Source organism: Xiphophorus maculatus, chromosome 22 (genome assembly GCF_002775205.1).
Source record: "Xiphophorus maculatus strain JP 163 A chromosome 22, X_maculatus-5.0-male, whole genome shotgun sequence".
NCBI classification, from domain to species: Eukaryota; Metazoa; Chordata; class Actinopteri; order Cyprinodontiformes; family Poeciliidae; genus Xiphophorus; species Xiphophorus maculatus.
Window position 1 is genome coordinate 9,450,441 of NC_036464.1, and position 25,293 is coordinate 9,475,733.

General features: G+C 38.8%; 2 protein-coding genes across 7 annotated transcripts; one reads left to right on the top strand and one right to left on the bottom strand.

Annotated features, from left to right (window-relative positions):
• The first annotated feature begins 954 nt into the window (after positions 1-954).
• rrbp1 (ribosome binding protein 1) lies at positions 955-17,485 on the top strand. Of its 6 annotated transcripts, none has more exons than XM_023327483.1 (27): positions 955-1,186; positions 3,146-4,174; positions 5,387-5,553; positions 5,647-5,769; positions 6,990-7,142; positions 7,291-7,409; positions 7,547-7,700; positions 9,868-10,006; positions 10,088-10,269; positions 10,347-10,384; positions 10,487-10,562; positions 10,652-10,689; positions 10,780-10,861; positions 10,946-10,983; positions 11,688-11,760; positions 11,839-11,928; positions 12,011-12,097; positions 12,198-12,287; positions 12,371-12,463; positions 12,543-12,593; positions 12,677-12,757; positions 13,402-13,485; positions 13,708-13,785; positions 14,305-14,388; positions 14,477-14,575; positions 15,887-16,030; positions 16,116-17,485. In XM_023327483.1, exons 2-27 carry the CDS (start codon positions 3,184-3,186, stop codon positions 16,152-16,154), a joined length of 3,393 nt encoding a protein of 1,130 aa, XP_023183251.1. In that variant the 5' UTR covers positions 955-1,186; positions 3,146-3,183; the 3' UTR covers positions 16,155-17,485. The 6 variants fall into 6 exon arrangements, with proteins under 6 accessions (XP_023183251.1, XP_023183254.1, XP_023183253.1 ...); XM_023327486.1 differs by having other exon boundaries at positions 3,166-4,174; positions 15,887-16,024; XM_023327485.1 differs by having other exon boundaries at positions 3,166-4,174; positions 10,350-10,384.
• A 2,626-nt stretch (positions 17,486-20,111) lies between these two features.
• LOC102227392 (cofilin-2) lies at positions 20,112-22,126 on the bottom strand. Its single transcript, XM_005795110.3, has 4 exons — positions 22,022-22,126; positions 20,943-21,232; positions 20,744-20,820; positions 20,112-20,611 (listed from the first exon to the last, which is right to left on the bottom strand). The coding sequence occupies exons 1-4, from the start codon at positions 22,022-22,024 to the stop codon at positions 20,499-20,501; spliced, it is 483 nt and encodes a 160-aa protein (XP_005795167.1). The 5' UTR covers positions 22,025-22,126; the 3' UTR covers positions 20,112-20,498.
• Between the last annotated feature and the right edge of the window lie 3,167 nt (positions 22,127-25,293).

A 25,293-nucleotide genomic window follows, 5' to 3' on the forward strand; every position in this document is an offset into this window, starting at 1 on the left:
AGAGGCCTTTTTATATGTAGACAGCATACAGTGTATGATGTCTACATATGACTCAACTCAAACTTTAAATCCCCTAATGAAAGGCAAAAGGATTGATTATAAATCATGCTTTCACTGAATAGTTGTGTGAATGTGTTTGAAAAACTCAATATGAACTGAAATATTCATAATGCCTGGAGATTATCATAGGAGAAAATTTGCCAAAAATATTCACCCCAATGAAAAGCAGGTTCCACCACAAGGATGGTAAACACTGATTGCATCAAAAGGCCTCTCATAACTGCTTTATTTCATACTACTTCTGCAGTTTAATTTTGTTTCTTCTAAAGGACATATATATATGTGTAACAGGTTGTTTTAACAATAGTATAGATGTGAAGTTTGTCAAAATTTGTTTATTCTTTGAATTTACTTCGTTTAGTCAGTAAGTTGTTTCTCCTGGTGTTTTAAGTTCTGGTGTTTTAAGTTCTGTTATGCTTCTCTTGACAGTTGGTGGTTCCTATAGGGTTGTCCCCTTTTTCTGTTGCTGTCTGGTGGTTGTATTTATTCTAAATATGCGTTTTAATTTATACCCAACCCTTTGATACTTTGAAAACATAATTTGTCAGATTGCAACTAGAAATCTTTAGGTTTCTCACGTTGACATCCTTAGGACTACAGAAGGAAAAACCCGTTCTGCAATCTGTAAAATCCTTTCATCTTTCCCTTGTATGGAGTTCTATTTCTATTTCTAAAAAGACTGCTACACTTAACTTAAAGTATTTGAAAAGTCTAACAGTATTAATCGCTGTGTTGATGTGATTGTGGAAGGTCTCCATTCAAAAACAAACCGCTTTTGTTTGACTTGACAGTGAAGGACTACATCTCCCAGCAGGAACCTCTTCCGGTCTGAGGTCCTTCTCAGCCAATCAGAGCCCTTCTAGATTTATGGTAGCTGTAAGGGGCACGGGGCCAGCGCGTCTAGCCAGCTCGAAGTGCCACGACTTCACAGCAGACCACGGATCCAGCGGAGTGAGGGGGGGGAGCGCCGTTAGAGGAAAAAAAGAATAAGATTCAAGTTAGCTGGATTATAGAGGTAGCTTTCCATAGAAGTCACATCATCTCCAACCCAGAGCCTGTTTTTTTTGCCCTCAACCAGCACCTTTTTGAAGCAAGCAGCTGTATCTTTACCAGGAGCAGCAGCGCAGTAAGTATGGGATTCTTGGAAAATTTTATTCATTGAGTCAGGCTTAGCTAGCTTGGACAGCTATCTTCGAGATGAACTGTTAAATAACTACTTGGATTGAAAGACTGCGGCTAAAACTTAAGAGGGATTATTTAGACTTTTGGTTCTTGATTTATTTTCAGGTTTTCTTGCGGGCTTTGTAGCGTTTTCTTGCGTAGACCAACAGTTGGTATGCTGGACATTAGCGAAATCCATTGATTAATACTGATAGCGCTACAGCTAGCTGTTAAGTAACGTTTTAAAGCTTTATGTCTTGTGATAATTTGCACCATGTCATTGTTATGCTGGATTTTGTGCATATAATGTGTCTTAACTGCCTCTATCCCCCCTTTCCTCAGATCCCTTTAAATGTGTTAGATGAACTAGTCAAAAACTTCGTGGAACCACTGCTTTTATTGTGTAATAAAAACTGACGAGTTATGCAGAGATATTGCTAACAGTACGCCTGAGAGAGAAATAAATAGCGGATAAAGACTTATTTTAATTCCCACAGAGGGAATCCGGTGCACACGAATACAAGGCAGAGAGTTGGGAAAGTACACGTAGCCTGTAACACATCAGTAGGTTGAGTCTCCTGTTGAGGCTGAAATCATCCTTGGTTGTTTTTTTTTTTTTTTTGAAGTCCTCCTCTTCTGCTCAGTCTCAGTGGAGATGCACTGACGTGTGACACCGCAGATCAGGAAGCAGCACATTCTCCTTTCAGCGTTCTCTTTCCCTGCAATGAACAGGGACTTTTCTGGACTCTGATCGCACTAAAATTGCTAAACAGTTACCTTTTTAAAAAGGTGTATATAAATTTGTTTTTACAGAAAACGGTCTTTATGGTTTTTCCCTTTGTTTTATTTTTTTATTTCCTGGATTTCAATATATAGATAGATAGACAAATAAAGCCAAGACTGGTGCTGGGATAAAAAGTAAGGAAGGTGCTTTAGTGTATCTAAGGAAGGTTTTCTGGCCCCGCAGGCTCAGCATTCTGGTTTGTGACTGGGATTGTAGGTTGAAAACCTTCCAGGCCTTTTTTTGTTAACAGGACAGGAAATAAATGCGAACCACCTGCCAACTTTTGAGGGAAACATCTTTCTTTGTGTGGATACTCATTAATAATTATTAATACATCAAATTATAGAGTGTTTGCTACTAAAAATACTTATTACATTACTTTAATTATTGAATTTGAAATTAAAGATAGAACAGCTCATGCTCTCTTATCAGAATTTTTTGTTAGTTTTATTAAACATTTAACAAAATTTCATAAAACAGTCTACATTTTTGACATTAGTATAAAAAATAAGTGTGATAACATTTACATTCATGCCAACAAAAATGCACTTCTAATGAATCTTTGCTATATATTTTAGAGGAAAAAAAATATATATATATATTTTTAGAGGAAGTGCAAACATTATAAACATGCATATACATGTATATAAAAAGTATAAATAACCTAAAAAAATATTACAAATAAACAGCAAAACAAAATATATCTCTCCACCACCACCCCAAAAAAAGTTTTTATTGGCTAAGAAGTTGTTGGGTAATACAGACTCCTGCTTAGTTTGTTTTTCTGTTTTTTTTTTCTTCTTTCAGTGCTTATTGATGCTGGGTTTTTTTTTTGTTAAACAGCATTAGGAGTAGGAGGATTCAGTTATTTAAGCAGATGCTTTGCCCCAGTAGAAGTGTGTATTTTTTTAGGTAAGATTTGAGCTGCACAGTCTGGTCACTGCAGCCTTCACTCAAATGTATTTAGGGATATTAGCGGCACCTTGAGGTTATTAAACGTAAAGACCTTGTTAGAGCATTTCTTTATATGTTTATTGCAGTTTTTTTATTTTTAACCTGACATGTAATACCATACTACCCTAATTACTGGCTTATGTTATTGCTGTAAACAGTATGTTTGATTGTTACTTCTGTTCATAGGTTCCTGTTTCTCCTTTTAGGTTTACTGAAAGCAAAAGATGGATATCTACGACCCCCAGACTCTTGGGATTATGGTATTTGGTGGTTTCATGGTGATCTCTGCCATAGGGATCGCCCTTGTTTCCACCTTCTCCATGAAGGAAACCTCTTATGAGGAGGCCCTTGCTAAACAACGCAAAGAGTTGGGTAAAATACAGTCAGTTCGCTCGGAGAAAAAGAAAAAGGACAAAGTAGCCGAGAAGAAGAGCCGTGGAAAGAAAAAGGAGGAAAAGCCAAATGGAAAAATCCCGGAACAGGAGAAAGCTGAAGAAGCTGCTGACTCTGAAGCTGAAGCAGCCATTGAGCCTGCTGCTGCTGTTGCTGCTGCTGTTGCTGCTGCTGCTGCTGCTGCTCCAGCTGTATCTGCTGTTCCTGCTCCTCAGCCTGCTCCAGTCCTCGAAGTTAAACCGTCTTCAGCTCCAGTGGCTGCGGAGACACAACCCCAAACTGCTGCTGAGCCGTCACCTTTGCCCTCGCCTAAGGACAAGAAGAAGAAGAAGGTGGCGAAGGTTGAGCCAGCCTCAACTCAGCAAGCCCCGATGGTGTCTGCTGCAGTGCCAGTAAAGTCCTTAGCAGCCTCTCCTGCAACCCAGCCTCCCCCAGCTGTGCAGAGCAAAGCAGCCGCCTCGTCCTCTTCACCACCTTCAACCAAGTCTGCTTCCGGATCTTCAAAATCCACTCCTGCATCTGCTTCGGCTCCTCCATCAACCAAACCTCCCTCTGCTGCTGCCCCTGCATTGGCTAAATCCACCAACGCTCAGGCTAAATCTTCGACCCCCACACCAAACAAGTCTGCCCCGGCACCAAGCAAGTCCGCTACAGCCCCAGCCAAGTCGGCAGCAGCTCCATCCAAGGCTGCCCCAGTGCTGGAGGTGGTGACCAAAGATGTCCCAGTAATGGCCGTGCCTCCAGTGGGGTCTCAGCAGGCTCCTGCTCCAGCTAAAACACAAGAACCCAAAAAGAAGGCTTCCAAGAAGAAGTCTGAGCCCGGTAAGCAAATATAATCAGGACAAATTTACTTCATTCTGCTTTAGAAGCCATGTTGTATATTTAGGTTTGGCCGTATTTTAAACATTTTAGAGTTCCTACACAGTCTGTGAAAAATGTAGCATTGGATTAAAGATTTCTCCACATCTGGATAATCACAGAAAGAAAAAAGAAATTATGGAAATGTTTATTTCTTTTCACATTGTCTAAAGAAATCTATCCATCATGTCATCTGTTCTTTCTGTTTTGTCAGTCCATTTGTCCTTTTGTCCATCGCATTCATCTGTCTAATTCCTTTCTACCTATATGTGTCTATTTGTTAGATTATCCGCCTTACTTCTTTCAGCAGTTACAGTTTCTACATTCAAATAATTATCTGCCATAAAATCACAGAAAACATTTGCATTTTTTTTTATTTGCTGGAAGGATTGGAAACTCTGGAAATTTGAGTCTGGAAAAGTTTGGAATCGGAAATAGAAAAACATGTAGGAAGCCTGATTTAGTGGTGTCAGTATGGCTGTATTTCCATTTTTAAATGCGCCACTATATATTTTTACTTAGTTTGGTAATATATATGAATAACTAAAAGGAAACTAGTCACTGGTCACCAAAAGCTCAGAGCTGCTGTTGCTTTTAGAGCTTCCATTGCAGAAATTAGTCGTCTCCTCTGAAGTGCAGGAAGCGGTCGTGGAGCCAGGAACTACATTAGCCACAACACTGGTGATTATGCGTTTTGTGCTGCTGAATCGAGAGCGAAGACATGCCTGCATAGTTGGGTTATATAATTGTGCAGTCTAGTGCAAGGCAGAAACAACCTGTCAGTACTGATGAGCTTCCAGCTGTGTACCCACAGTACCAAGGGGCAGCGGTGGGTAACGACTGGCACGCCGCTCTGAGGGACGTAGAGCACAGCAGCTTGTCCAAACACTGTTGGCCCTGTTTGGTTAGCTTACAAAGCTTTTCAGTGCCTCTGACAATGAGCAGAGAGGAGGGGCTGACCTTCTCCTTTCCCTGCAGCTGGTCTCTGCCTGGTGCCACAGCAACCCAGCATTTTACCATCTGAAACTTCCCAGTGCTACAGACTCAAAGGACAAGCCTCAACCTTGTCCTTTTTCCTCACATGCAGTCATCTTCAGGAAAGCCCGAAGCTTTCCAAAAATAAATCTGTTTGTTCTTATCTCTCAATTTGCTGCTATCATGTTTACTTCTCTCCAGCAGCTGTTGCGGCGGCGGTAGTCGACTGTGCTGATGCTCCTCTCTACCTGCCCTATAAATCTCTGGTTTCCACCATCAGCAGCATGGTGTTCAGTGAGGGGGAGGCGCACAGGCTCATCGAGATCCTCTCTGAGAAAGTCGGCATCATCCAGGATACCTGGCACACGGTATGAAACTCAGCAGTTGGTGATTGGGGGGGAAAAAAAGAACCACAACATAAAGAGAGGTATGTACTTTTTTCTGTGTATTGTGATTTTTAGGCCACTCAGAAGGGAGATCCGGTTGCCATGCTGAAGAAGCAGCTGGAGGAGAGAGAGAAACAGCTGGCAGCAGAGCAGGAGGATGCTTCTGCAGCTAAGAATCGTCTTCGAGAACTGACCAAGGTTCAAAACTGAAATGCTCATCACGACACATTTTCTGTGCTGGGATCCTTCAAATTAGGTTTTGCTGTTCAGATTTGCTCATAGGCTAGTGTCAAGGTGAACCAAGGTACAAAACAAACCAAACTTAAAAAATGTATGTCAATCTCTGCTGTGATTTAAAAGTCCTATTAATGAGATATTAGAGAAAGTTTTAGGAAACCAGAGATTTCTGCCTTACAGTGTTGTCCCTCCCCTACCTGCTGGCAAACATTAAGACACTTCACTTTTCCCTGGGAATCTAAGAAAATAAATCAATTTCCCATCTTAAAAAATAAATCTCGTCATACCCAAGCCTGAGTATGTCCAAGGTTTATTGATCAGAGTCTGTAGCACTGAATCTGATCATTTTTTAGTCTTTGTGTAAAGTTGTGAAGTCAAAGATGAAATTGCAGAATTACAATGCATGAAAAAAAGTTATCTTCACCTTCTTGGATAACTATGAAACATGACATGTTGGAGGGGTTTTCACAGAAATACGGAAAACAAGTCAGATTGCAATTTTTCTGCATCCAGAAAATGGATTTTGAATGAGTCGATGGCTCAAACACGCTGAAAGGAAAGAGGAAAATAATGAAAATTTAAAATTACCCTGAAACACACAATCTGACCACGCTTTAGTTGAATCAACACAGTGTTGTGTAAAAATTAAACAAAAAAATCAAGGCAGCCAAAAGGTTAAATAAAAACAGTTAGTCGTTAGTAAACATTTCTGCTTTAATATGGTGTTGCAGGGATGTTTTTACTGAAGGTTATGAAAGTGTCTCATACTTACCCATGCATACTCTAAATTTAGGGGTTTTTTGGGGTTTTTTTGTCCTGAAGGTGGCGTTGGAGTAAAGCACACAGAATAACTTGCTGATTAAAACCAGATTTCTTATTGGAACAAATCTTTATAAAGCTCCTGTCAGAATCTATTCAGAGGGAGGTGGGAGTTTGTTAGTACTCAGCTTTAATGTTTACCATAATTTGAATTGAAAATCTAAATGTTGCCTCACTGTTTCACACCGAATCACATTTGTTTCGTAAACTATGTGTTTAATAATATTACCAGACCAAAGTCTCACTTAAAGATTAAAAAGTGAAATTAGTGACTGCTATTTTCACTTTTCTTCACCCTGAAGTGACTCTGCAACTTCAGAAACGTGAAGTGAACGGGTCTGACTGTAGTTTGCGTTCATCAGGAGCTGTCGGCGGAGAAATCCAAGGTGGCCAGCGTGGAGACGCGGCTCAGCTCTCAGCTGAGTAAGAGGGAGCAAGAAATGATCGCTCTGCAAGCGCGCATGCAGGCCAGTTACCAGGACCATGTAGCCCAGACCCAGAGGCTCAATGCAAAGGTTAGTTCAATTAATATCACTATTCATTTGGTAAGAACTTGATCTTGGATTCTTATCTGCTGAAATATATTGTAGTATAAGTAAAGATGCTTTTATTTGCCAGTCTTTCTGCAGTGTCACTGATAAAAAAAAAACCTTTAAACTGCAGATCCTGAGCCTGCAGGACCAGCTGGAAAATGGTCCTAATGCCCAACTTGCTCGTCTGCAGCAGGAAAATTCAATCCTTCGTGATGCTCTAAACCAGGCAACTAGTCAAGCTGAGAGCAAGTGAGTTTCTAACTACATTTAAATATAGACCTTATATGTAGTATACCTGGTGTTTTGTGATTGAATTACTTAGTTTCTAAATTTTTCTTCACTTAATCGCATTCCTTTATTTTTTTCCTCCGTCATTCTCCGTTCAGACAAAATGCAGAGCTGGCCAAGCTGCGTCAGGAATGTGCAAAGCTAACCAAAGAGCTCGGAGAGAAGATGGAAAGTCTCCTTGCTGATGAGCACATCAGGAAAGGGCTGGAGTCCAAGCTCTCTGCCGCAGAGAAGCAGCTCTCACTGCTGCAGGTTGGCCCGGCCTGTGGGAACGGCACTTTTTTTATTATAATATACAGGAGACGTACTCGGGTTTCCATGTGGAAGCAGATTTATTCTTGTTGTTTTCTATTAAATCCAGTATCATATTTCAGTAGCCACTTGGTTATGAAATGGAGAAAAAAAAGTTACCCTTTTCTCCCACCTATTGTCTGACCTTCTCGTGTTCAGGGAATGGGTTACTGCAGGGATTAGGAATCGGTGTAGCTGTGTAATAACTCACCTTCAAGAAAAATACTGTAAAGATTCTAAATCTGGTAAGCTTTATTAAATATTTCTGTAAGGACCCTTCATACAACTTTGTGCTTTACAAGAAACAGCCTGTCCCCCACCGTGTCAAAACCAAAACACAGAAAACCGTTTAAAAACTAGGCTTAAAAGGCCCAATATTTGTTTGACCAAATATTAAAAGGATTTTTATCAATCAAATTCAATAAATATATTTTTTAAATTGGGCACAAATACAATCAAACAAAACCCCTGATAGTACTAAGAAATGGATGGAAGTAATTTAAGATATGATGGCAATAAGAAATAAAGTAAGATAAAATACAAGTCAGTATATAAATAAAATTTTATAGTTTTAAAGAAAATGGGAATAAAAAAAGCTGAAATATTTAATCAAAGATAAAATTGCACAATTAAAATTGAGATCAAAATAAAAAGCTTATTTAAAAGTAAACAAAGAAAATTACATGCAATGAAAATATCAGGAAAAATACTAAATTTAACAAAAAGGCATCTTTCGTTCACTTTTAAACTCACCAACACTGTCAGCTGTCCTTCTAGGAAAGAACTACAAAAGCCTCCTGTATGTTTTATTCTAACTTTTTTATTTTTAAACCCATCCTCATACTTGAGGATTCTGGAGGACTCTTAAGATTAAAAACATCTTAAATAAATATGACGGGTGATAAAGGGATTTGTAGGTGTTTAAAAAGAGCTTAAGCCTTTAAGCCTGACAGAAAACATGCCTAGGCTCTTTGTGGTTTTCATGCACAATTTAAAATTTTCACCTGCTCAACAATAAATGAATAACAATAGCATAATAAAAAAGTATCATATCAGAGAAAGGCACTTGATGTCCTGAATTTTTTGGACACATTGTTTTCTTGTTCTAGAAATCTTAAGTTATTCTCAGCAGGAAGAAGAGGATACGAGTCACAACGAAACCGCTTGCTTTATTAAGCCAGCTTTAATAATTGGGTGTGTCCAGTTTGGGATCCTCCTTACTCTTAAATGAAAAGCAAACGCAAGACAAATAATTAGCATTGTATCCAACATCTTTATGTGAAGTGTCTATTTTGACGGTTTCTTTTTTTTTTTTGTAGTTACACTTAAATGTATTTAAAAATGTGTCTGTCTGCACTAATCAGTGGAAATTATACCGTTTTAGTCAAAAATCACTCAAAGGGATGCAAATGGCCCCTGCATCACACTTTGGTCACCCGTCTTTATTGCATGCTTTTACAAAACCCAAAAATGTTATTTAGCACTTCTTTTTAAACATTAGAATTTTGATTGCAGAATTATGATCCGAAGAAACTATGCATTAGAAAAATAATCAGAACTCAATTATTTACAGCTTACAAATTTCTCAGGTATCAAAGATGAAACGTAAATAAATTGCCCATGTAGACTTTGAAACTGGTTTTATATTTGTTCACTTCCTGGTTTCAAGTCAAACCCCGTGGCTTACTGAAAGGAAGTACGTCTCAGTTCATTTGCAACTTGTCTGTACCGTCAGTGGCTCACATCTTCCTCTATTACTGGTTATTTGTAGCGACTTAGTGAGCACAGCTGACATGCCCTGTTGTTTAATCATTAACCTACTCTCCATCACAGCTGTTTCATGTTTGCCAGAGTCTTACTATGTTGCAACTAGGCATTCTAAAAGTGCGGGAGCTGTTTGTCTGAATCATCTCTAAATTCCTTAACATTCCTCTCTGCAAGACTGTTGTGCAAAAGTGTTAAAATGTTAACTCCTCCCTACCAAACTGATTCTAACACTTAGGGTATGTTTATGTTTATTTTTTCGAAAAATTTAATTCACTTTTTTCTAAGTTCATATCTTAATCAATGATTCAGTGAGCCTTTGCTGCCCCCTGCTGTCTGATGCATTTTAACCAAAATCCCCCAGGCGAGCCGTGCAGAAAGTGAGCAGGCGTTGCAGAAGCGACTGGAGGAGGTGAGCGAGGAGCTCAGGACGACGCAGAGCAGAAACAGCAGCCTGCAGGCCACTCTGGAGCAGAGCCAGCAGGACAGCAGTGCAGTGTCAGGTCAGAGAAAGGCGTGGCAGGGTTGTGTTCATTATCTTTCTCATGCTATGGTGTAGAGCAAGTTGCATTTTGTCCGTGCAGAGTACCAAGTGCGAATAGAGAGGTTGGAGGCAGAGGTCAAGGAGCGTTCTGCTCAGGTGGAGACCCTCACTGCCCAGCTCGGTGAGACGCAGGCAGAGAAGAGCCAGCTCACGCAACAGGTGGCCTCCATCAACTCACTGCTGGAGGCTAGTCAGAGCAAACAGGATGAGGATAGCAAGCAGGTAGGACATTTTTGTTTGATCTTTCAATTTGACTTTTGCTTGGACAAAACGCTGAGTGATTTTTATCACTATATCAGCAGGTGAAGCCAGCAGAACTGGAACATCTAAAGCTCAGGTAAGTGGGTCGTCTTTTGTGTTTTGCAAGCATGACATGTAAAAGGGAAGATTTTTTAAAAAGAATTTTTACTAATTTTTTGTTTTGTTTATTTTTTTACAGCCTTCAAGAAAAGGACAGCCAGCTGAGTTCACTTCACGAAGAACTGAAGCAGCTGCAGATAAAGCAGGAAGCTGCAGTGAGTGTTACAATCAATTGGTACTAAATCCACTGTCCAGTGGAGCCACTGTTATTCCTGATGCTAACAATGAGAATCTGATCCAATAGGAGAACACTATTACTGAACTTGAGCAAAAAAATAAGAGGTAAGACATTTTCCTTTGTTTATCGTGGAAAACAAAGGGATAGAGATCCCTGCTGGCTAGGCTCAAATTAACTGATGCTAATCTGTTTAGTGAGGATGCCAGTTTCATCAGCTCACTTCAGGAAGAACTCAAAAACCTCAAAGAAGAGATGGTGCAAGTTGGAAACGCAAAAGTAAGTTTCTCCGTGTTAAATGTAAATTATTCTATGGCCGATGCGGTGTTACTGAACAAAAATTGTCGTTTTGTGTTTCTCTAGTCGGACAGTACAGCAAAGCTCGCACAACTGCAGAACAGGTAACATACTGCACCTGGATTTTACTTCATTCCTTTTTGTTCAAGGTGTTAAAAAGTGATTTGGTAATACTTGTGAAGATTATATGAAGATTCCAGGGTTCCTTCACTCTGCTCAAAGTCTGGATGTGTAGAGACATGGAAATAAGCTGGTGTGAGGAAAAACTCATCTAGCCTCCGACTAGACGAAACATCCACAGAAAAATGTTTACAAAGCAAAACTTGACAATTTACTACTTTCTTTTTTTTATTGTCCTGTAAACCTACATAGATCGGGGATTGAGAGGTTCTGCAAGTTACTTAAATTTAGTCAGTCTCAATATCTTAAATATCTTCCGTACTAGTTAAGTCTTAAATATTGTTGCTTATCGCTTTTATTGTTGCCATTACTTTTTTTTTCTTAAACAAATGCACTCATGACTTTCATTTGGTCTCTGATTTTTGTGCTGTGGGAAAACTATTATACCATGTATAATTGAAATATGATGCAGAAATGTACATGAGTATGGAAAATATCTATCTCCAGAGATTATTCCTTTTATGTAATGGCCAAAATTTGCTTTTGTTGGTGTATTTATTGCTCTTATTTATTGCCTGACCACTGTAGGAACATCTGCCATAAATTCATAGAGAACTGTTGTATCTGTGCTTTAATTTGGGTTCAACAGAACTGAGAACTGAGGAACTATGCTGTTGTTTTTTGTCAGTCTGTCTGAGAAGGATTCCCTTGTTGCATCACTGCAAGAGCAGTTGAGGGAAGCAAAAGCTGCCACAGATGCTGTAAGCTTTTATTTAGTTTTTTTTACATGAATGACTTGATGTTTATGAGCCAACTGATTAGATCGTCCTCTGCTGCAGAATGGTGCTGCTCAACTAGCAGCTCTTCAGAACGAAGCCAAAGAAGCTCTTCAGTCGCTCTTCCCACAGATACCAATGGAGACAGAGCAGGTAAGTAATGGAGATCACTAACCGATACTGTTACAGCGATCCAATTCACAGTGATGATCTTTCTGTTTTCTTTTTCTTTTAGCCCAACTGGTTAAAAGCATTTACACAGAAAGCTCAGGAGGCCCTTAGGCAGCAGAGTAATGAGTCTCATTCAAGCACAGCATCGCCAGTAAGCATTTCCTTTTTTTTTTTTTCCTTCATAAACAAATATAAAGTTAATGAAAATGTTTCCAGAAGTAGCTTTGGATGTTTTTGTTGTTTTGATGTAGGAGTTGCTGGAGAAACTGAAGGAATCAGAGGAGAACTACAGTTCCCTTCAGGCTGAATGTGACCAGTACAGGACGGTCTTGGCTGAAACTGTAAGTGGATGAAATCAGCATAACATGGAACAGTCATTAGCTTTTAGTATTAAATAAATACTACTTGTGTAATTATGATGCAGGAAGGAATGCTGAAACATCTGCAGAAAAGCGTGGAAGAGGAGGAGCTGGTTTGGAAGTCAAAGATGGCAAACTCAGAAGAACAGCTGAAGGAGGTATGTGGAAGCCTGACCTTTGGTCATGCTCAGTCTGATTCTGTCTGAGACGTCGCTCTTCCCTTTGTGACTCTGACAGGCTTTGCAGAAAGTCAGCAAGCTGGAAGCAGAAAACCAAAGTGTAGAACAGGTTGGTTTTTCTTACTATAAAACACATTTTTAGGGAGGTTTTGAGTAAAAATATTAAATATTCTGTTTTGTATGTTTGTTCAGTTGAAGGAACAAGTGATGCTCCTGGAAGCTCAGCTTGAAAAGCAATCAGACAACCTAATGACCTCAGAGGAAGTGGAGCAGGTACACAAGCAGAAACCAATCTCTTATATAAATACACAATAAATACAAGCTGTCTTTTTATTAAATCTCCATGTGTTACTCGTTCAACTTTGAACCCCTTTTCATCAGGGTTGAATTTGTGATTATAAATCCTTGGATTTCCCTTTTTCTTTTTTTAAGCTACATAAAGTTGTCATAAACTGACCTTTTTTTAAAAGAAACTTAGTGTAAGAAACCATTCCAGATATGATGACTCTAAATGAGATCCAGCCCTAAAAAGCTGTGAAAGAAGCCAAACTCACTGTTGTGTTGACTCATGATTTACAACATTTGAATGTTAAATGTTTTGTACTCAACTTTTTTTTTCCAGTTTCAAACTAGGGAAGTTTGAAATTGAATTTTTAAAATATCTTTTTGATTGAAAGGTTCAGTTTTTTCCTCATGTGACCAGAGCACCTTTCCTCTGCCATACTCTTTTAGATGACGTGAGCAGACCTCTATCAGAGGATCAAAACTTACATTATTGTTTTATACCCTGATGCTGGTTGTTCATTAATGTTCAAGGCAATTTTTTGCCCTGGATTTTACTTAGGAATGAGTGAAGAAGCTGAACCTAGATCAATTCCATCTGTTTCATATCTTCTATTTGTTCCCTCTATGCTCAGCTGAAGCTGCAGCTGTCAGATTGCCAGAACCAGTTGGACTTGGCCCAGAAGGATGTCCGGGCACACAAGGAGGAGCTCCAACAGGTGAGTTTTTATGACGCTCCTGTCTTTTTTTTTTTTGGCCTTCAAAGACAAACCTGTACAAATCCAAATACCTGAGCAACTGCATTGAGAGGGGAGGCATGAGGAATTAGTGGAAATCCTTCCTTTATGCTCACAACCTGCTCTGTAAGGTTCTCAGTGACGTCAAGGGATTCACCCACAGCGATTGCATAATGAGTGACTGGCGACGGCTTCCTGTTTCAGGTCAGAGCACAGCTGGGCGAGATCACGAAGCGGACTCAGGGAGAGCAGAACGGCCCGGCTGAGGCCGAACCCAGTCAGGTCAGGGTGCGAGGATCACAGGGCACCCTCCACCTCCTGTCAGAAAGTACCAGACAGTGACTGGAACAGCAACCCAGAACTCGGCCCATAGGAGCTGGGTCTAATCTTAAATAAAGATCCTTTTTATTTGCCATCAGGTTTTTTAGCTGACGTCCTAATAATAATAAAGCGAGCGTGTGTAAACATAAACGGATGAGTTTAGATTCAGGACTTGCTTCATTTCCAGTCTGTCCAGTACTCCTCTGACAGTGGCTCTGTATGCTAACAACTGTTTGCGTTGGCTAAGTACACTTAACCCTCACTGCTGCTCTTCCTCTATGTTAGCATGCTCCCATCCATCTTGTTTTAACTAATTTTCTTCTCCATTAACAGAACAGAACATAAGTTCTCTACTTGAACATTTCAGCTAAAACATATCGACAAGAAACTAACTTGGACCAGCTTCAGTGTGCTGATTTGACACATGCGTATATGGAAAAGTGTGTATTTACAGCTTTTTGATGGTGTGTGTGCTGCCAGGTTCAGAATGAGTTGAGTCAGACGACGGAGAAGCTGCGCGGAGAGGAGACTCAGAGGCAGCTGCTCTTGGAGGAATTTGAGCAGGTAGCAGAGAAGTTACCAGTGCGCTCGCTGGTCGTGTGTTCTTGTGAAGCTGTAGTGAGTCACACTGAGATGCCTCTTTGACCTCCAGGCCCAGAAGACGGTGGGGGAACTCCAGGCCCAGCTGGATCTTTTAAAAGTTTCTGCAGACGCGCCGCAATCTGACACAGAAGACGTAGCTCAGCTCAAGGTGTGTTAGGATACCCAGATGTAACGTTTAGCTCAGTACCGCACCTTTTCATTCTGCTGTGATAAACACTTTCCTTTATTTATTATTCAAAAGAAGCCACAAAAATCAGTCAGCCCCAAATATACAAGTGAGAGTATATTGATCTAAAGTTGTGCGGTGTTTACGATCTCAATCAATGTTTCCATTAACTCTGACCAGCTTCGTTGTCCCTGTTAAAGTAAATCTTGAGTGTTTAGACGGTAACTGGATTTCTTCTATTTCTCAAAGACGTTTCACCTCTCATACAAGAGAAGACTAAAAGTTATTTTTTATGTTTTGTTTTTTTAAAGATATGTTTATCGTACATTTGTCAGTTACATCATATAACTTTTCCCCCCTCATAACATGAAGAATTTCAGCAGAATTGGTAAACACACAGCAGGTCACACAGTAACCAACATCCTTAAAGAAAAAACAAATTAAACAGACAAAAAAAACGGCACCATGGTTATCATATATTAACGACGGTAACCATGTTACCATTGTTAATGGTAATATGGTTACCCAACTTGCATCCTGTTGGGTGCAAGTTAGTTCTTCCACTGGGAAATTCTCAAAAGTTCTGTGAAACCAGTTTGTTTGAAGCACACAGGACTATCATAACCTGGACGACTGAGAATCCACCACAACCTGCTGAAGAAAAGCATCCCACAGCATGATCCTGCCCATACTATGTTTCACATGCTATATGGATTATCCACATAGCTTTGCTCATATTCCTAAAAGTCAAATTTGATCTCCTCTCAACATGTTTGATGACCTTCTTTTTACATGTTTGCTGTTCTCCATATTTGACATAAGAAACTGCAGACAGGACTTTTTGTGGCACATTGAACAGTGGCCATCTTCTTTTTGCTTTTCAGTAAAGTCCAGATTTGTGTAGCTCTGTGCAAGACTAAGTCGTTTTGCCAGTGGAATCTTGTTCTATTTGAGCTACGGATTTCTGCAGCTCCTCCAGACTTGCCATGTTCCTCTTGGCTGCTTTACAAATTAATGCCCTCCTGTCCTGTCAGGTTAGGTAGAAATCCAAGTGCAAATCTACCCCACATTTTTCAGATTATAGGTGTTCAAAAACAACCAGTTTATGTTGTTTCCTATGAAGTTCCTTATAGCTTGTTATGAAAAAATATGGAAACACTTTAAGTGGTATGAAAAATTGTATATACTTGACTGTGAGACCAGTACAATTATGTGGCTATTTAGTTTGTTTTCCTCAAATCTTTGAAACATTTTACAGATTCATAGTTATGTTTGCTATAATTATTTGAACAGGAGCGCCTTGAGAAGGAGAAGAAGCTGTCCAAAGACCTTGGCCAAGCAGCCACTAAGCTCCAGCAGCTTCTTAAAGCCACTCAGGAGCAGCTGACCAAAGAGAGAGAGACTGTGAGAACACTACAGGAACACCTGAAGGTCAAAGTGCGTCTCATACTGCTATAACACACGGATTGGCTTTAAATCTTTACATATTTTGTCACGTTTTCATATTTATTTATTTTTTTAGGGGGAATTTGTGGAACTGAAGGAAGGAACATCCGTCTGAGTTGAAGCTCACCAGGAACGCTACAATAAAACCGCCAAATATGCCTTATAATTACCTAGTTATGCATTCCAAATTTATTCTTTCTTGTACTGTAGTTGTTTGCATTTCATTGCAACTTTTAGGGATCAAATATTTTTGTGTAATGAATATTTCAAAGTAAGATTAGAGGAGAGTATCCTGCTGCAGTCTTTACTGAAGCCCACATTCCATCTACGATTCTGACTATGTCAGAAGTTATTTATCCCTTTGCTTTATAGTCCAAACATTTCCCCCATAGTTCAGTGTTAAAAAGGGAATGTGAATGCGCGTCAGACGTGCTTCAATCTGTGCAATTACTTTGTATGTCTTTTCTATGTGGTTGAATGATGGGAACACTTTAAGGTTCATTGTAGAGCCTGCTTTAATCTGCAGCTGGCTGACAAACACATCAGATTTGTATGAATGAATAAACTACAGTTGAGCACTACCGATTGCATGTCTGTGAAGAGGCATGAAAGAATGGAGAGAGAGAGAGAGAGGAAGCGCTGAGTTTTCATACCGGAAGTGACGAAGTTGTACCAAGAACTACATCTGTAACAAATAGAAAAATTCAACAGCCTAAGAACGGTGAGACGGTTTTAGGCACAAATAATGCAGAACCAAAAGAATTACACAAAAATATCAAAATTCACACACAAATATAAAGCTGGAACCCTAAATAATCCAAAAAAAAAGTTGGTTATGGACATAGCCTTAACTTGAGATGATAATTTATTTGTACAGATTCTGTAAAACGGTTTCCAAATTGTAAAAATAACTGAAGACAAGAAATTTCCTACTTTTCTCAGAATATTTTTTTATTTCCTGATTCTAAGTTATACATGTGGATGTCAAATCAGAAGTCAAAATCTCAGTAATTAAGTTCAAACTTTGAAACCAATGTGCTCTTAATTATATATTATTTATGCTAATTAATTTGTTTTTTTACTTGAAGACAATGAAAACATAAAATTTTCTCAGATAATCCAGATATTCCATTTTACAGCTAAGCATTTTTAAAAGAAAAAATATGTTATATTAAAAAGCATTTTTATAGACAGAATATGTAATCAGTACTTGGATGAGGGTCTTTTTGCATAAAATACTGCATAAGTGTGGTGTGGCATGGAGGCAATCAGACTGTGAATGCCTCCATGCTCCACACCAGAGGTGTTAGCCCAGACTGCTTTAAAATAGGCCTTCAGGTTGTGTTTTTGCATTGATTCTCATCTTCCTCTCAACTGCACTCCATAGACTCTATGGAGTTCAGGTCAATAAAATTTGCTGACTAGTCAAGCCCAGTTCCACCGAAATCAGTGGATGGATACCAGCCGTTCTACTTCTTGAAGCACTGAATCCAGCCACAGTCAAAACTCTTGGATGAACTTTATTTCACAATCATGGCTGCGGTTCTCCCTGTCTCAGTGTGAAACACTTTCTATCACACATTTTTCTTCCAATAAACTTTAAAATACCATGCTAGAGTTCAGAACTCTGAACTCTAGCATGGTATATCCGAACCTGACAAAGTGTCGTCGTTCACTCTGCCATGGAGGATGTTGGTGATGGTATACTGGGCAACTTTCAAGTAAGCATTCTTCCCCATCATTCTATAGCCTGAAATTTATATAGCAAACTTTTCTGACAATCTATTTAACAAATTTAGACCCAACTTTTATTGTAACAGTGCTTCTTGGCTATTGATAGATAGCTTCCATCTTACTTTATTCATGCCCCAATGGGCATTTAATTGTAGCAAGTCACAATAAAAACAACACACATTACTATTTAGCTAGAGGGCATGGCACTAAATTCCCCTGCTTCACCCAATAGGGTTAAAAACACAAAACTTGTCAAATAACATATGGGTGCTGGTATGCTTGAAAACACGAACAATAAAACTAATAAATGCATAATGGTTATAAAAAATCCTCATGAGACAACAACGCACCATTTTTCTCAGTGGTTAAAAACAAACCATTTCCATCAACCTTAGGACTATGGAACTAATGATACCTTCCCCTGTCTACATGAAGGCGGAAAATAGCACTAGGAATAAATCATTTATACTTATTGCTTCAAACAAGGAGAAAATCTAAGATAAAGGGATTATACATTTCATACCACTGAAATAAAATTATTTGGGCGCAGGGGTAAAGCACAACCTGTGTATGGAGGCCTTAGTCCTCGACGCAGGTTCAAGTCCTGGCTAGGTGACCTTTGCTGCATGTCGTCCCCCTCTATTCACAACCCACTTTACTGTCTGACATCGGCTTCTTGAGGTAACAAAACCTTTTTTTAAAAAAAGCTTATTTCCCCTTAGATGGTGCTACATTTATATGAAACGTGTATTTTTGGAGGGTGAAAAACCAGCAGAATTGATTCTGAGTAGCATCCCAAAAAAAACTTGCTAAATTAAGCAGCTTTTGATGATGGTAGTACGATTTGTGATCTGGCATTGTTGTATGCAATCACAATTCCAGAAAGACCTTGCAATATATCAAGACTAGCATCAACAATGGCTAATATTATCCATATTTGTATCGGTCTGAGAAATAAACTTGGGTTGATATTAACTGATCTTTATTTCCAACCTATTACCATGTGTTTCTTGATGGGCAGTGGAACAAGTTAGTCATTTTTTTGGTCATGTTACAGTAATAGTGACACAGCACAGGATTGTGGGGAGTTTAGTTGAAGAAGAAAAGAACAGGATGGTTGTTTTTTTTCAAGGTGTTGAAAGGGTATACAATAATACAATATTAACAAATATCAGGTATTAGCCATAACAGTATATATTGTTGTATAAATTTGCCCCAATGTATTGGGCCAAATTTTGATACTTTGCTATACTATAACCATTATAAATCAACTGAATACAAGTTCTTACTTTTTGTGACATGTTTGAATAAATGTGAAATTTTAAAATACATTTATAAATATTAAAAAAAAAAGTTGCTTTAATGCTTGAAGAGCTTTACTGGAATTGTGTGTGGTTATGGATGGGGCCTAGAAGAATTTGCCCTGTGTGGCATTCATGCAAAAAACACCCCCATTAACAGTCGCACATCCTGCCTGGGTTAAAAAAAAAAAAAAAAAAAACTGTCACAGGTCTGTTGTCAGGAAGTATTACAACACTGCAACGTTCTTGCTACATGTCAAATTTGGTCATAAATATAGCACGTTAATAGTTTCAACCTCTTTGCTCTTGAGTTACACCAGGAAACATTTTGCACAATGAACATTGTGTGCTTTGGTTTCAGGCTTGATCCATATCTGCTTTTAAAAGACTCTTTGTAGAAGTGAAACTAAAACCCAGCATTGTTTACCAACTTGTGGTGCATGGTTTCATACAGATGCAGAGTTAAAAGCAAATAGCAGGTCCATTTTGAATTGAAGATGAGTTCCTGCCAAACTATTCCTTATTTGGTTCGAATCTGAGAAGTAGAAGTGACATCACAGACACTGCTACACACGAGTTGCATTTTTAATTTGCTCAGCCCTTTATGGTTTGAAACAGGAAATCTTATTTCCTTAAAGATGCAATGACTTTTGGGAAGTTAAGTTAGCTGCTGAGCACAAAGCTTTTAGTTGCCTCAATAGAAAACTTAAGTTTATCAGATGCATTAAGACAGTTGGTCAGATAAATTAGGCATTCACATTTTTAATCAAAGGTATTTATGCTTAAGACAGAACACTGCAGTTATTCTCCCCCTAAATTGCATTCAAATTTCATTAAAATAGGTCAAATCTCAGAATTACTTGTTTTTGGGTTAGCAGCTTGCTAAAGTCAATTAATGCGCTTTACTTTTTCTGCTGCATCCACGTTCTGCAGAACAGCCAGCTTTCTGGAGGTATAAAATCTACACTGCTGAACCTCAATTTATGTGCAAATTTCCCCACTAGACAAATGATTTAAAAAAAAAATAAAAGCAAATGTACAAAGTTGTTTCACTTACTTTATTTGACAATGCATTGATTGATTTTCTTGTAACTTTCAGTTCTTTTAGATACAAAGATGTACAGTATTTCCAAGTGGCCACAGTGTAATAGTCTAAGAAATGCAGATGTGGGTCAAACTATAAGACCGGTCATACTGAGTTTGTAAATCTGAAGGTATTTTACAGCTTATGTACCCAGATCAATTGTACATGAACATGCGAGAATTTAACCATATGTACAAAACTTTAGACTAACAGGAGGGATATGGAAACTTCATCCCGACCCCATTTTATTTTAATTTTTAAGAGACCAAATTAAATAAACTGAATCAGAAGATTAGAAGCTGTTGTGATCAGATTTGGCTTTTCAAAAACAGGATTTGATTTATTTGACATCATGGCCTTCAACTTTGATAACGTTTTTGCTGATCTTTGCTGCAAATTGGTCCCTGGTGCCGTAATCTGAGAGGTCGTTCATTTGCAGCTCGTGTTTGATGCCTGAGAAGATATATACACATAAAAATTTTTTAAAATAAATTTCCTTAAATAAATGTGAAAAATTAAGTCACTCGTGTCGAAACATGGGATTTTTACAACACTGCCTAAATTCTTAAGAACTCAAAAACCTACCTGTCAAGACCTTCTTAAGCGAGTCTTTTGAGCTAGCGTACTGCATTTTGGACTTGATGGGTGCAGTTTCAGGAGCCCTGGAACAAAGAAATAGTCAGCCAGCTTGCCAATCCTGTTCAATTTTCATAAACACAGTAGCCCCACATTTCTGACTACTTAAAAATGACTGATTTTGCCTGAAAGAAATATCTGCAAGTACCACATCACAAAGACCAGCTCCTCTTTCCTGCTCGACTCCTTGGTCTCAAAGTGGCAGTCGTACAGCATGTAGCGACACTTATCCTTGTCCAACTGACTCAAGAAGAACTTGAAGATGTCATCCTCCCCACTCAAATCCTTTTCTCTGAAGATGCTTTCCACTTTGATATAACCCTCTTTGATTTCCAAGACCACAAGTCTGATGCGCTCGTTTGCATCCGCGTCGCTCTTCACCACCTTCATGTCACTGATGATGTCCTTCACTTGGTCGTCGACTTGCACTCCAGATGCCTGAGAAAACAGAAATTCACATTTTAGGGTTGAAACAGGTATTCCTGAAAAACAAGGGGGGGAATGCTTTTCGAAGGAGCGTGCTGAAATTAATGATCAGTTTTGCGCTATAAAAATTTACTAATGCATTAGAAACTGCCACAATCCAGACCCTTCTGTCAAATTTGGGCCTGGATTGGAGCTTCAGCAGCTACCCTTTACTTGTACTCTGGTTCTGAGAAGAAAAGCAGAACAGAGAGATGAAGAAACAGGAAGCTCTTCACAACTTCAAAACTGAGTGCAAAAATGTCAGTCCAGTTAAGGCAATAAAGTTCATAAACGCTCCATTAAACTTCTCTCTTCTTTGAATTAAAGTGTTGCTTCCCAGCCAGTCTTAGGCCTTGGTTCAATTGCATTCCAGTCATTGTGGAACAAGTTAGCACAAGAAACACTGCCTGAGCGACCCTCAACAAGTTTCAAACACGTTCAGAGCTCCCTCCATTTTGGAGGCAAACCACACCTTGTACAAACCCTTTTCACCAGCAGGTTCATTTTCACCCCCTTAAATACTTCATGCCTCAGAAGCTACAGACTAAACCCCCTTTAACTTCAAATTATTTAAAAACCACATATCTACAAACTCACATGTTCCGCATATTCTAAAATAAGGAAGTGACTAAAACAAAAAAAAAGACACAATGCTTGCATTTCTTATGAGCCAAACAAATAAAACTTAACTCTTATTCAAGATCACATTAAATCTAAAATCCACCACAATCTCACAGGAAGTGTGCTCGCTCACTCACTCACCATTGTGCTTGTGATGTGTGAAGGATAGAGGCAGCAGAGGAAAAATGGCAGCTGCAGTCAGACTGCTGAGCGGGTTATAAGAAGGAAGAACAGCAGGTTGACTCATAGAGGAGGAGCTGCACTAAGTGAGCACACCTCCAACAACCGACCCACCCACTTCGGCGCAGGTGTGATACAGTTACAGCTGCAACCTCGGCTTTTAATTATAGCTCGTGCAAAGCCTGAATCACAGTTTTTGCCATTGCTTGGATTGCGTTACAAAATCCAAACGTTTAAGTCCCCATTATAATTTGATTCAGTGGTGCAAATCCATAAACTGACTTAAGTTTTCCAAGTTAAACTCCAGGTGTTGAAGTTTAGCAACTCATAGCCTTATATGGAACTCAAACCTGTCCACGTTTAACCCATCTGCTGCTGAGACGCAGCTAGGTCTCCTTTTAAGGTAAAAGGTAGGACAAGTGGAGACAGATGGTTAAGGAATTTAAGAAGCTACCTGTTGAAACTGGGGCAGCACATGCCAGTGATAAGTGGGATAAACAAGAACATGAACGGTTCAGCTCCAACAGACCATAAATGTCTACAAATAACAAAGATCCCTCCCACTGTGGCAGCTAAAAGAAACCACTTTATATGCCTTTGCTTCTTTGTGACAGAAAGGGGAGCTTGGACTCCATCCCAATTTAAAGAACATTTGGCCAATCACTGTAGGTTTACACAGTTTCAGGACCTGGCAGCTTCCATTGATTGCAATTTCCACTAACAGGCCACTTTATTAGGTACCCATTTTGCCTTCAGAGCTGTCTTCGGCGTCTGTGTCCCAGTGTCGGACACATTCCTCAGATATTTTGGTGCATGTTTACCTGATTGCATCGCACAGTTGCTGCATATCTATGATGTGAATCTCCCTTTCCACCGCATCCTAAAGGTGTGGTGTAAAACTCCACGCCTTAAGGAGATTAACACTTAAGGATGTGATGGAATCTCCTCTTCCACCACATCCTAACTGTAGGATATGGTGGATACGGTTCTTCATTGGATTGAGATCGGCTCCTTGGCTATTAGTTTACGGTGAACCTTTTTTCCAAGTAGAAACCACTTCTGACCTTTATGTCCTGGTGCTTTATCCTACTGAAAGTAGCTAATGTAATGCAGTACAGCTATTTAATCCAAATAGCTGGATTGGGTCATTTTATAATGTTGAATAAGGTCATTTTATAAACTTTTACAACACAGAGACACAAAATGGTGCCAATATGAGTGACGTGCAATGAGGCACTTACTAATATGGAGTCCCATTCTGATATCATGTAGGTTTTACCATCAGATTCTGCAGCTCTAGGTTATGAATGCTACTATAATGTTCTATGAAATACCTCACCTCAAACATGTATTTATTTTTCTCATAAAATACAATCATATTCAATAACGTAGAATATGAGTTCTGACAAGGCTTGTTTATCAGATTAAAAATAACTTATGAGAATAACAACCTTTAAGTAGGTGTTAAATATACTTTTTATTAGACACACATTTGCATTTCTGTACTATTTAAATCTATCTGATGTAATTTGTCTTTTTTATTAGCTGTACGTGGACAGTTATAATTAACAGAAATAAAAACTTGAAAACATCAAACTGTAGTTAATCTGTGACTTGTTTCACGTTGGAAAATGATTTACTGAAATAGGTGAAAATTTTAATAATGTCATTGGGTAAGGTTAGCCTGGGTAAAAATACAATAAACAGTTTCCAAATAATTTCAAACATGCATTTGATCAATTGTGGAACCTTAGGACTAGAGTTGGGCATTTATTGTGTTATCATTTATCATGATGAATTTCTTATCATGAGAAGAATTTTAATTTATTGTTGTCACAATCAATTTTAATTAATATTGTTTAAAATCCTCCAAAACTATCCGTATTGTCAGGAATTTTAGTTTTACAATTTTTTCTACTGTTTGTTTAATGAGAGCATCAATACTTTTAAATATATGATTAGATGCAGTTACTGTGTGCAATTTAGATACAAATTACACTTCTTTATGTGACCAGTGTTCAAACTAAACATATTACAAATGGGAATATTTTTTGCCATTTGTAGAAAACAAATGAGCTCTTTGTGGCATTATGATTTCTGTACCATAAAATCACGGTTATACAGTTACCTTATCGTTACTTTTATTGTTTTCATGAGTTGGACTCTGGAGGACTTGCATGAGGTGCATGAGGTGACTCAGTCCTTTGATGGGAGATGATTAAACATCATAACATTAAAAATGTCTTAATGAATCAAAAATACCAGTTATAACCATCCTTGATCAAATAAACATAATGTATAGTTAACCCCATGTCAGACACTTCATGAGCAATAAAAGAGAACCACACAACAGAGAAACAAAGCAGCAGGTGATCCTGCAGAGTTGCAGCAACAGAAATGGTTTCCACCGTGGAAATAGCTCCCTGGTTTTTTCAAGTTTAAAATCAATACTGAGAACAAAACGTTCCTCTTCTGTTGTGTTTTGATCACTGAAGGAGGAGAGGTAAACATCAAGGGATGAATTTGAGAAGAGGGGAAAAATGTTAGCAGTCTTAGCAATCTACTAATGGAGCAACATCCACATTAGTGCACTTTGAAATACAGTTTTGTTTTTACACTTTGTTTTATTCCAAGATCTTTCTGAAAATGACTATAAAAAGAGGTACAGGTTATAATTAGCATGCTTTAGTTGTCATTTCCTTGACCAACATCACCCTTAATTAGAAGGAGCACTGGAAGAAAAATGCTCCTTATCTTTGCTCAGGGTAGACAGAGTTCATTTCTTTTTATTCAGACCAACAGCTTTGGTGGAGCTCCCCCCCCTTTCTGAGCAGAAACTAAATACAGATCCTCTGCCTCATCATCACAGCGGCGTAACTTCCCCTAAGGGTGGATTTATGGTTTTCAGAGTTGCAGTCCCGCCTCACATCCGGACAAAAAGCAACGGTTTTATTGCAAGCTCTAGGTCCTAGCTTACCTGTCAACAATGTCATCATTAAAGTATGAGAGTAGCAAAACACAATTTATATATGTCAACCAGTGGATCATTTGTTTAGGAAAGGAATGATAAGAGAAAAGATTTTGTGGAAATGTGGTCAGACTGGACTTAAATTGCAGACGGCAGCAACATTAGAAGCACCAAAAGGGGAAATGCAAGCCAGAGCGTAGCAGGGCAGGAAATGACTGCTGCATAGCTCTCTGTGAGCTGAAGCCTTCATGCTGCTGCAAGCACT